Source organism: Mastomys coucha, unplaced genomic scaffold, assembly GCF_008632895.1.
Source record: "Mastomys coucha isolate ucsf_1 unplaced genomic scaffold, UCSF_Mcou_1 pScaffold8, whole genome shotgun sequence".
Lineage (NCBI taxonomy): Eukaryota > Metazoa > Chordata > Mammalia > Rodentia > Muridae > Mastomys > Mastomys coucha.
The window spans coordinates 24,011,381-24,024,466 of NW_022196914.1; the positions used below are offsets into that span (position 1 = coordinate 24,011,381).

Below are 13,086 nucleotides of genomic sequence, written 5' to 3' on the forward strand. Positions count from 1 at the left end.
TGTGTTAAAGTAAAAATTAGTCCTCCAGAGTTACTTACTCTCCACCAGAGATGATGTTTCTACAGACAGATGAAAAGGGCAGTGGGATAAGTGTGTCTTAAATGGTCTCTTCCTCAGGTCTGTCAAGAGCCCAATTACAAGCAAGAGGATTGCTAATATCATTGAGCATATGACCTATGAGGTTTTCAAGTATGCTGCCCGAGGCCTATATGAGGAGCACAAATTCCTGTTCACTTTGTTGCTCACCCTAAAGATTGACATCCAGAGGAACCTAGTCAAGCATGAGGAGTTTCTCACTCTCATTAAAGGTCAGTAGAAAGTGCTGTACACATTGCAGATGTTGTGAATGCTCTTCTTGTTTTTTTTTTTTAACTTTTTAAGTTGTACTAGTTTCTTCCCTCTTCAGTTTTTATTTACTTACATGAGACATTCCATTTGATCACTTATTAAACATTGACTATTCATTGGAATCGTCTGTCTCAGGGCATGGAACAGACATTTTATTGAACCAAACCACTTGCAGTATGCCTGAGTTTTATGTGTGTGGGGAAGGTTCAGAAAAAATAATGAAACAAATAAAATATGTCCTATGTGGGAAGTTAGCAAGCAATTTAGAAAAGTGTTGGGGGAGGAGAATGAGTGTTGTACTTTTCTTGTGCTATGGTAGAGTTCCCTGATCCCACTTTTGCCCTTCCAGTCCACAAAATAAATCTCAATGAAGAAAGGGCTCATTTGGCACACACTTTGAGATGCAGTCCATCATGATAGGAAATTAGGGCTGTAAGAAATTGAGCAGACCAGTCATATCATGTCCACAGCCAGAAAGCAGGGGGCACAGGATGCTTACGATCAGTCACTTGCTCTTTTTTATACCATCCAGGACCCATACCCAGGGGCTTGGATCTTTGATGGATATCAACTCTAACCACAAAGAAGAGGCCCTTCTCCTGAATCAGCCAATTTAAACTTTTCAATTGTAAAGGACTTTTACTTTCTTGGTTAGGTTTATTATAATGTAGTTCTTTCCTCTTTTTTTTTTTCATTTTTTGAGGTCTTAGATATATTTTAATCTTAAAGCAGATATCATTCTCAATAGAAAAGCAAATGATCACTTTCATTTACTTTGCTGATGTATTTTATTAAATTGTTTACATCTCAGTTAGGGTTACTATTGCTGTGATGAAACACTATGACAAAAAGTAACTTGAAGAGAAAAGAGTATATTTGACTTACACTGTTCAGGATCAAAGGAAGGCTAACAGGGCAGGGACCTGTAAACAGGAGCTTGTGTAGAGGCTATGGATGGGTGCTGCTTATTGGCTTGTTTCCCAAGGCTTTCTCATCATTTTTTATAGAACCTAGGACTACCAGACCAGGAATGACCCCACTCAAAGTTGACTGAGACCTCCCACATCAATCAATAATTAGATTAGGAAAATGCTCTACAGTCTTGCTTTACAGCCTGATTTCATAGATGGGTTTTCTATATTGACACAAAACTAGTCAGCACAGCACATTATGTCACACATAAATATGTTTTTTTTCACCATCATGTCTATCTTCCTTCTCCAATATCTCCCATGTAAGCCCCCATCAGTTTACCCTCCCAACTTTAACTACTCTTTTTAAATCCACTGGGTCCATTTAGTGCTACCTGAGTGTAGGGCCATGTAGTAGTATGTGGGTAGTCTATTACAGAATACATCCAAAGAAGACTCCCTCTCCTACCAGCCATCAATTGCCAATGGATGGATATAGAAGTAAATTATACTTTAAATACATTTATAGCCACCATTAGACTCTCTTTCTTCATCATAGAAGTTCCTTTTGCAGTAGGTAAGAGACTAAACTTAAGGTTAAGGTATAAATAAAGAATAAAGAGCTCTTCCAACCAGGAAGTGGTGGACCCTTACCAGACACTGTCTCTACTGATGTCTTTATCTTAGATTTCCCCAAATCAAGAGCCGTGACAAACTAATTCCTATAAATTTCAAGGAGACTTTGACCCAGCAAAGGTAATCTAGTATAGCAGCACAAATAGTCTGGGACAAAATGTAACACTGTTCCACTACTGGTTTTTATTCATTTCTAAGATGACTTAGCTTTTGTGATGTTCTAAATTTTTCTTAGCTGTTGAATTTTATGGTACAATGGAATAACTGGTACATTTTAATTATGAACATCTTTCATTTAAAAAGAAAGTGTTAGGATAAAAATTGAAATTTACATTTTCCTTCAAGGTGAAAGTTTCAAGGAATGAAGACAAAAATGTAATCCTGGATCATCTCAGGATTTATTTTGAACTTTTCCCAGTCTCGGGTTTATTAAAGAATCTATTTAATCTGTGATCATGTTATTAAAATCATGTTCCTCTCAACATACCATCATTATTTGTGCTCAGTTGTCCACTTTTGGAGCAGGCAAGGTAGTCACAGAGTAGCTGCTCTCTACTAAACATCGAATAGTGCTTCTTCCTACAAGGCTCACTCATTCATTTCCAAGAGCAGGCTTTTGTTAACTTGCTGGCAAGTACCTTACTTTTCCCATTTTGCTGGAAAATGGGCAGCTGTCATGAAAATTGGTGAGGCATTTATTGCTATTATCATTAGGTCTTTAGCTTTTCCCTGGCATTACAACAAGCTGTTTCCACTTTATGAGCTAATATTTCCATTCAAATAGCTTCAAGGCCCCATTTACCTTATTATAGATGAACTAAGATCGATCTGGCAAAGGGATACAATTTAATAGTACATGGTGTCTAGATTAAATGGAGTATGGCTCAATAAATATCCTGAGCATTATTTGTTTATACCCTGCTCTGTAAATCAAAGAATTTTAATGTAACCTTGGGTTTTTCCACTCATGCCCCCATTTCTGAACAATAACTTAGAGGCTTATTTATTTATAAATAAATGCCTGGTCATAAGCTTTGGCTTGTTTCTCGACTAGCTCATAACTTATATAAACCATTTAAACTCCTCTGTGTGCCACAAGGCTAGTTACCTCTCCTCAGTTTCATGTGTCTGGTTTCCTCAGGGACCAGGGTGAATCTTTAGCTCCTGACTTCCCAGAGTTCTTGTCTCACTACCAGAACCCACACCTTGTATTTCCTGCCTTTTGCTAATGGGCCATCAGCTTTATATTGACAGGCGATGCTTCCTCACAGTATAGAAGAGATTATCCCTATATTTTAAGGTGGCCAAACGGGCAGAATTTCCCTTAATGAACATTTTCCTGAAATGTTAATAGATGTTCTTTATTAGACAACATATTTTATTATTTGGAAAATTCTCTAAAGCTTTCTTTGACACAAAATAGGATTTTTACCTGCTGATTTTTTTGAAGTGGTAGCAGGTGTCATTAATTGTTTGTTGCTAACCATTATGTGTGCTTACGTCAGTTATTTCCCAAAAGACAGGAGTTAGTACCAAATGGAAATTTTTGTTATAGTTAGATTTTGCAATGTGACATAGCCCCTAGGATATGGTCAAAATAGATGTAATTTGTTTATAGAAGAGAATCTTTCAAATATATCTAGTGTTTATCTGTAGACAAACTATATATTTAAAGGTAGCTTATACCAGTATAAGGCCATTCTTAGTGCTGAGATCTGTTCTGTGACCTGTCATGTCCTCAATCTTACCTGGATTATATACTTTAGGCTACATTGTTACATTTTAAAATGTGGAAGGAGAGTTCCAGGTAGATAAGGTAGCTGGTCCTGGATGTTGGCCAGGTTAATTAGGTTAGAATCCAGCACAAACTTGTTTTCAAAGCTATAATGCTGATATTTGATTGATTTTTTTCTACAATCATCTTTTCACTTAGGTTTGAAGCATGTTCCTTCCTATGATTTATACCTCTGAATTTAATACATTTCAAGGCAGTAAAGTCATTGAAATTAAGCCACTTCAAATAGAAAATAATTTAAATGAGTTATTTTAAAGTAATGAAAAAAATGTAGCAACTTCCTATATTTAATTTTATAGGCGGCGCCTCATTGGATCTAAAAGCCTGTCCTCCTAAACCATCAAAATGGATCCTAGACATGACTTGGCTCAATTTGGTGGAACTGAGCAAACTTAAACAATTTTCAGACATCCTTGATCAGGTAACATGTTCTTTGAGTATACTTAAGCTACTGTCATGGTGAGCAGCTTTCAGTCCCATTGCTACAGTGTTTGTGGGAGAGAAATGCTTCACACACTGTCAGTCTTAGAAGGTATTGCATGCCTTTGATATTTGGCCTTCCTGCAGCTTATCCACAATCTGACAGGAACAACTCCCCCTGAAGGCCAGTTACTGAGGAAGAAGTGTGCCAGGAAGTTTAATCGGAATTGTTTCAGCCCAAATGTCACTATCATCGATGAAGGTCTATGTGCAGGTCTATACTCAGGAAGGTCTATACATAGGAAGGTCCATATGCAGGAAGGTATATACACAGGATGGTCTATACACAGGAAGGTCAATACACAGGAAGACTAATAGTTCTAATTAGATTGAATAACTACGTGTGTTCCTAATTATGCATGTGTGCTCTCTTTAGAGATGAAAAAGCAATGTAAATAGCCTTTCCTACTAAATTTCCTTTCTTGGTCTTTGTCTCTCTCTTTCTTCTTCCTCTGCTGTTACTCCCAGTTTCATTTTAGTTATTTATCCAGGTGTGAAACTCATGTTTTCATGTATAGATTTCACTGTTCTTTAAACCATTTAGTTGCACATGATCTGTGTATGTACTCGAAAAATCACATAGAGGAAAAATCACTTGTCTGAGTGTAGGACAAGGCCAAAAAGAGGTTTCTCAATATATGCTGGCTTTAGAGAATAAGATTAACAGCATGTTTTTCTTCCCAGGGGCAGATTGAAGGGGATATGACTATTTGTTCTGTCTGAGAAGGGTCTTGAGATGGGTTTTTAATGTCTACCATTCATGTTCACCCAATACTTAAAATCTGATGTATTTTATAACTTGGCTCATAACTGGTGTTGTTTCTTATTACTAACCAATAATTTGGATATAATTAATTGTTTTAGGTAAAATAACTCATTTTTGGAGTTATTATTGTGCTGTAGTACTCTATCAGGATCCACCCAGGAATCATTCCTGGATCATTTTGGTCAGACATTGCTACCTTTTAGAGAGGGTGTCATGTCAGAAATCCTATCCCATCATGCAACAGAATATTTCATACCTCATGAAACAAATTAGCTTTTATTCTTATATGATAATTTCTAAATGTAAACCTAAGAAATTATTTCTTTGATTAAACTAGCAAGCCTTGAGGCTTTCATTAAATGGATTACCAGAAGATATAAGATTCTGTTAATTTATAGATATTATTTGTTTGTTTGAAGCTTTTGATGTTCTTGCCTCTGTAAGTCTGGTGTCCTATTGGACCCCAGACGGTAATGCTCCATATGCTTTGCCAGTTGCCTATAAAGAGTAGGCTTCTGATCATCTGTGTGATGATTATATTAAATGTAATATCTCAAATTACATTAGATCTATAGAATATTGATCCCAAACCTGCTTATTCAATAACAAATATGTAGTAAGTGTCTTCATTTGTGTCAAAAGTAGTCCTAGGAAATGAGAAAACATGAATGAATGAGGCCTAGTTATAAGAGGATTTTTATGGAGCAAATAAGATTTCCTCGAGATAATGAAAATGAGGCTCCATTGATTTTTGTTTCCTTATAAATTTATTACTGTAAAGGCAGAGGTGAAACCAAGTATTTCAGGACTCTTCCTCCCTTGGCAGCTAGCTGTAGACTGGTGCTCACCTAGACTGATTTGGGAATAAGTGGTCTGTGGTCTTAGACAGACATTTTGTTCCTATAAAGCTTAAAAATAGTGAAAGTATATAGTTTATGCATGCCTAGAAGGTTTGATCAAAAATGTCCAGGAAAAATCACTGAAAGTCATTTGTGTGACATGACATGCTTCTTAACCCATGGTGTTTTCAGATATCAAGGAATGAAAAAATGTGGAGGATCTGGTTTGACAAAGAAAACCCAGAAGAGGAGCCGCTTCCAAATGCCTACGATAAATCTCTTGACTGCTTCAGACGCCTCCTTCTTATTAGGTCCTGGTGTCCTGACAGAACCATTGCCCAGGTAAAGTGTGTATTAAAAGGAAACAACAGAGAATGTTCTAAAGGAGAGTTTTCCTTTAAATTTAAAGAAGTATTTTGAATGTGATTATCAACTAGAATTTCCTTGTGGGCTTCTAAGCAATTTTCTAGTGAGACAAATGTGATAAATGGAGACTCAAACAGCAAATGAAGTACTGAGGTGCACACTTCCCTAAGTGATTTATTAAACCCCTTTGGTCCTAGTGGTAAAACAAAAGCAAATGAGAAAATCATGATTCTGAGCTTGGCATGTAAGAATAACATAAACGTAATGTATTATTCTCATGTATCATTTTATAATAACTCAGAAATGATATAGCTGCTCTATTTTCCTAGCTGTAAATCAGCTTTTGTGTAAGAAAGGAAAACCACAGAAGTAGTGAGAGAGCCATCTAGCAGGACAGACATGGCTCATCCCTAGATAACGCCACAGCTCTAGGTGAGAGGAATCAGGTTCTCCTAAAACTGAATTCTGCACATGGTGGAAATGTGAATCCTTCTCCCCAAAGCTTCATCTTCTCCAAGACCTTTTATATTCCAGTCTTACATCACAGACATTTACCCACCAAAAGGCACAGGTCTTGCTTTCACAATTAAATCTTTAAAATTCAGCACAGGTAGACTTCTAAATGGCTCTCATAAAGCAATCTTAGAGTAAAACCTGCTGGACTCTGTATTCACCTTAGTGTGTGTGTAGGGAGTGTTACAGAATGTACAAGGAAACCACCCTCAACTCGACTCAGGTACCACGGATCACAAGAATAGCTAGAACCAAAGACTTATTAAGAAAAGAAAAGAGTTTGGCCATGTAAGACTGAGGTCACCCTGCTACTCACTTCCCCTTTCAACTTCATTACTTTCACTCTGCCCTAATTAATGGTTGAATAGTTGCCTTTTTAAAGGCTGTATGGAAGGGAAAGTATAGGTACAGCTGGTTCTCTAATCCATTCCTGTCTCCTTACCTCCATTCTTTTCACCCCCCGCCCCCCGGAGAAACCATATAGTGTCAAAGTTAAACTGAAAGCCTGATAAAGCTTTGTAAGATCTCCATCTTTTTTTTAAATTTATTTTTTATAAGATATTTTCTTTATTTACATTTCAAATGATATCCCCTTTCCCGGTTTTCCCTCCGAGAAAAACCCCTATTCTCTCCCCCACCCCTGCCTGATTACCAACCCATCCTATTCCAATTCCTGGCCCTGGTATTCCCCTACATTGGAGCATAGAACCTTCACAGGCCCAAGGGCCTTTTCTCCCATTGATGTCTGACTAGGACATCCTCTGCTACATATGCAGCTGGGGCCAAGAATCCCACCATGTGTATTCTTTGGTTGGTGGTTTAGTCCCTGGGAGCTCTGAGGGTACTAGTTAGTTCATATTTTTGTTCCTCCTAAAGGGCTGCAAACCCCCTTAGCTCCTTGGGTCCTTTCTCTAGCTCTTTTATTGGGGACCCTGTGCTCAGTCCAATGGATGGCTGTGAGGCTCTACTTCTGTATTGGGCACTGGCCGAGCCTCTCAGGAGAGAGCTATATCAGGCTCCTGTCAGCCAGCATTTGCTGGCATCCACAGTAGTGTCTGGGTTTGGTGATTGAATATGGGAAAGATTACCAGGTAGAGCTGTCTCTGGATTGTCCTTCCTTCAGTCTCTGCTCCATAGTTTGTCTCTACAACTCCTTCCATGGGTATTTTGTTCTCCCTTCTAAGAAGGATCAAAGTATTCACACTTTGGTCTTCCTTCTGCTTGAGTTTCTTGTGGTTTGTGGATTGTATCTTGGGTATTCCGAACTTCTGGGCTAATAGCCACTTATCAGTGAGTGCATGCCACGTGTGTTCTTTTGTGCTTGGGTTACCTCACTCAGGATGATATTCTCCAGATCCATTCATTTCCCTAAGAATTTCATAATTCATTGTTTTTAATAGCCGAGTAGTACTCCATTGTGTAAATGTACCACATTTTCTGTATCCATTCCTCTGTTGAAGAACATCTGGGTTCTTTCCAGCTTCTGGCTATCATAAATAAGGCTGCTATGAACATAGTGGAGCATGTATCCTTATTACATGTTGGAGCATCTTCTGGGTATCTTTTTAAGGCTTTGTTATCCTCAGGTAGGCCACCAGTGTGGCTTCTTTGCTAATCACACTTTGTTTCTTCTTGCCCACTCTGATGCATTCTTTTAAAAATAAACGGCAAGGACATTCCATTATCAGCTTTCCAAATCCTTCAGTGAATTCCCATGGCCCTTACAAAAATACTCAATTCCTAAATAAAATCTAGATGGTTTTCTGGAAATACATTATACCTCTGGAATTTATATCCATATGAATCCTTTTAAAATTTATTGCTAGATAAGACCTACAAAGTGGATACACTTGGTCCCCATTTCCTATCAGCAGTATAAGGTTACAAATGATGAACTTCATTTTGTCTGGTGTGATGCTCCACAGCAGGGGCTGCCAGGTGGGTTGGCTACAAGAATATCCCATTGTTAGAGAGTTTCTAATGCTATATACACAGTGATGTCTAAAAACCATGCCACCCAGGAAGGTCAGTCCATATGAGGTAGCTTCTGATTTCATTCCCCCACCTCTACTCAAAACTTGAGCCTGTTAAATTGAGACCAGATGGTAGAAACTGTTCTTTGGACTTGGACAGAATCACCTGTGAAAAATGTAGCCTGTATATTTACTTGTGCCAATGAAGTGTTAAGGTTTTATGGGTTGGCAGGCTGTGCAGAAGCCGGGCTGGCCTGCACCAAATCGTCACTTACACAAATTATACTGGATGTCCTCCATGCGCATGAGACAACTTATTCTTGTTTTCTCCAAAATTCCTGCACATGTGTTCACTGCACGAATGACTTCCTTTTGCCTCCACACCGCTTAAATGCTCCTTTGTTAGGATGTACTCTTGTGTGTTTCTGAGATATTAGTTGGTTTTGTTGTTGCAGTCTCAGGGATATGGTTTATTTGCTATTACTTGGTCATTCTATGTCTAATCCTAAGGTGAAGTATGAGTCCCAAAGGCAGGGTCATTTTGTCCCTGCTCTGTATGGCCACCTGACACACATTCTTAAACAAAGAAGGAGGTTGCAAACCAAGTTTTATACCTTTGTAAGATGGGGATTTGTGGCCATGGGGAGACTCAGTTACATCTATTGGTCCAATGTGATGATGCATATGTTGGACTGAAGTTATGGATATTCGTTCTTCCGCACACGTGTAGTTATGTCTTAGAGGCTAACATCACACAATGAACTGCAGCCTCTGGACTTGAAGCCAATTGGAAACCATGGCTGTGATCCCAAGAATATCTCTCTTTCCTAGGAACAAGAATTTTATTTTAAAAAATCCATCACGATTTCCATTCTAAGTAAAATAGCTTTCTATATCAAGGAGTTATAAAATGATGTCCTGGCCTCCCGAACAAAATTGATCAATGTGCCTCAGATAGCTTATGAACTAAGCATAACTTATATATTCTTAATACCAGAAAACAACAAGATGTAAAAATGATGCAAGTCATAATTTTTATGATGTAAAAATTATGCAAGTCAGTTCGCAGTGTGGTGCTTTAAATTTTTATTCTATCTTAATTATCAAATGATTGTATACATTTATAGTATTTCATTACATGTGTACATTGTGGATCAGTCAAATCATAATGATTAACTATGAAGTTAATCAAACAAAGCCATATCTTTTTTGTTTATGTATTATATCGAGGTGCTTCTGTGGTACAATGGATGGGTTAAATGATTGCAACAGAAACCATATACCCAAAAAGCTTCAGCGATTTGCCATCTGACCCCTACCATATTGTAATGGCTTGTATGGCAGTATATTGGGTCCATGTGGTTTGTGTGGAGGTTTTGTGTGTACTAAGCACCCCATTAGCTTAAAATAGAAAACATTTGCGGTTTGAGTGCATGTGAAGCACACTGTAAGGAGCTGCAGTGATAGCTGATCCCTGTGGTTGAGCAGCAACTGAAACTGTGGAATGCCCAGCCTTTGCATTATTTCCTGACTGCAGACTTTTAGTGACCCCGAGTGTATAGATAAAGTGGATTTTTGATGCTGTCAGTGGACATGATAAGCAAACTTTTAAAAGACTTGTGGGAGGGATGCAAAATAAAATATGTGGGCATTTAGAAAAAAGTTAGAGACTCTCACACCAGATCTTGTCAATTTAGAACACATCATGTGAAATATTATGGCATATTATATGTCAAACTGAATTGGATGTAACTTCATATTTTCAGAACAGCTCTCAACTACTAAAATCTACAAAGGGAGGAAGGTCTGAATGGGTGATCATTTCTAGGACTGACAGGCACAATGGAATTGTCCTGACTGGTTATTTTATTACCACTGCTCTAGCTCTAGTGAAGCAGGGCTCTGACAAGAAACTTCACAGTCCCCTAAGAAAACCAGGCACGCTGTCCTTTCCAACATCATTTAGAGTTAGTTGTCAAGGCAAGAGACTGTGCACTGTACCAAATCAGCACATTTTAAATCTTGCATTGGTGGTAAACTGGACATTATGTTTTGTAATAAGGCAGGGTTGGAACTGAGATGCTGAAAGAGAGGATACATAGTCAGTGGTCCAATGCTTTCTCAGTGATCATCTGTGAGTTTGGGAAATGTGAACCTATTGTCTCTTTCCCATTGTGCAAAAGATGAATATTCCACACCATATTTGGGTTTCTCACGTGAGGGATAAAGTTATCCAGAAGGAAAATCCCAAAGTAGGGCATTCTGGGTATTCAATTGTATTGTCTCAGCCAGCACTCATTTCTGCTCTTATGAAGATGCCAGATATCTTCAAAAGCCATCAGGCTCTCTTGTCATGACCTGCACCCAGAAGCTGGTAGGGTTATTAAGCCATCTTTGATTTGAAGCCATCCTTAGTTTGATTTTTGTAACTCTCCTCTCATCATTAAGATATTGGTCTTCATTCTCAGAATAACTTGCAGCCCAGGTCTCTGAGCTTTCCCTGGGAAGCTGGTCATCATTTATTCTTGTTATCCTCACAGCTTAGGTCTGTCTGAAGCCTCAGAGTAAGGCAAACTCCCTGTGTAGTCCTCTGGGATTGAGTAGGCTCATCAGTGCCTTCTAGGGAGGTTAAGTTAATGTGCTAACAGTTGGTTTCTGCTTGTTATGTGAGAAAGACTGATCTGGGGAATTTCCCTGTGGGAACATGTGGATGTGACAAACTTGAGTTGGGAGAAGACAATGGAATTGGAGGGTAGTATTTATTTTGAGAGGGGTAACCCAGTTATTGTGAGGGTGAGAATAGGGATTAAGGACCACACAATATTTGATATTTGAAAAAAATTACTCTTTGACCTTTTTAGAAAAAGAATATCAGGCGCTTCTTATGGAGAGAATGAACTTAAATATTGATCTTGTGAACAAGTATTTCATTAAAATTTCAAACAAGATTAAGAGAAGAAAGATAGAATCATTCCCCTGTCCCAATGGAAAGAGATGATGGAAGTTATAAACAGACATATTATCAAGTAAATCTTTTAAAAATGAATTAATAAATTAATTAATTCACTATCTCATAAGCTTCACAAACAGTTATTCAAAGATTATCTATTTGGTAAATACTCCTTACCTTTCAAGCATTATATAATTGAACTATGTGGAATTAGAGTTAACATCCTAAATAATAAAATTTCCAAAAACTTTTTGTGCAGAGAAAGAAACCATAGTATGTCAAAATGGGGCTCGGGGTCATTCAGCTCAGATTCTTACATTCTAACTATATGATGTTGTCTAGCAAGTAGCCCTGCTTATGTGAGTATAGCATTGAATTATAATTAAAAACAAACAAATACCAGGAAAACAAGCCTCTGTCCCGTTTCTGTGGCAGTTCAGATGGATATCTTTGAGCGAATCTGCAGAAGCCATACTTTATGGTAATACATGAAGGAGCTTGCAGTGCGTTTGATGATTTTTGTACTACTTTTGGCAGGCTCGCAAGTACATCATGGACTCCATGGGAGAAAACTATGCAGAGGGAGTTATCCTGGACTTGGAAAAGACATGGGAGGAATCTGACCCACGGACACCACTCATCTGCCTCCTGTCCATGGGCTCCGACCCCACAGATTCCATCATTGCTTTGGGGAAGAGACTAAAAATAGAAACACGCTATGTGTCCATGGGCCAGGGCCAGGAGGTCCATGCGAGGAAGCTGTTGCACCAGACCATGGCAAATGTAAGGCCGAATGTCTAGATCCAAGATACATCTCGAGATTGTGTTATGGATGCTGTAGATGATTTTATTTAAAGTGTTCCATGGATGAGATGTTTGGGAAATTATCTCATAATCCCCAAATTTGATGGGTTGCTCTATGTAAAGAATCTCCTTAACAGTTATGGAATAATTTGCATGAAAATTATGAGTTACTATTTTACAACACTTGTTTTTTTAAAGCAATTAGATTCAAGGAGAAGTTTCTCACATATTGTAGAGGGTATATGTCTGATTATTATTATCCTGAGAATCTAGAAGGGAGCGAACCCCTGTCAACCCCTGTCAACATCCTGTAGATACACATTCTTTTAAGTATCTTCAGTGGGAGCTGCTTTCCACCCGAGGTGCTGGTTTCTTCAGTCCAGGCCCTGTCTGCTTTTCCTGCTGGACACCAAGCCTCTCATCTTTCCTTGGACAGATGGGGACACGCTAGGGGATAGACTTCCTTTTCTCTGATTCCCCTCTCCTCTCAGTTCAGAACAGGTGTCTTGCTCTTTTTGTCCTTGTACTGTACTTGACCATTCCTGAAAGTATACTTCATTCTAGAATACCCCAAGTGCAGCTTAGAATTCAGTTTTCTGGAATCTGTGTCCATGTCATCAATATGGCCTCACTGTCTTTATCTTTAGGTTCATGCCTTAAAATGCTGAGTTAGTTTTACTTGTACGTTGTATTACCTCTTTCTTT

General features: G+C 38.4%; 1 protein-coding gene across 1 annotated transcript in view; it reads left to right on the forward strand.

The window, feature by feature from the left end:
• Dnah5 (dynein axonemal heavy chain 5) overlaps nucleotides 1–13,086 on the forward strand; it is a 249,501-nt gene that overhangs the window by 211,473 nt on the left and 24,942 nt on the right. Inside the window, exons 68-71 of the mRNA XM_031360281.1 lie at nucleotides 118–308; nucleotides 3,990–4,111; nucleotides 5,968–6,117; nucleotides 12,115–12,360. Of these exons, the coding sequence (XP_031216141.1) occupies nucleotides 118–308; nucleotides 3,990–4,111; nucleotides 5,968–6,117; nucleotides 12,115–12,360 (709 nt within the window). The remainder of the gene's footprint in view (nucleotides 1–117; nucleotides 309–3,989; nucleotides 4,112–5,967; nucleotides 6,118–12,114; nucleotides 12,361–13,086) is intronic.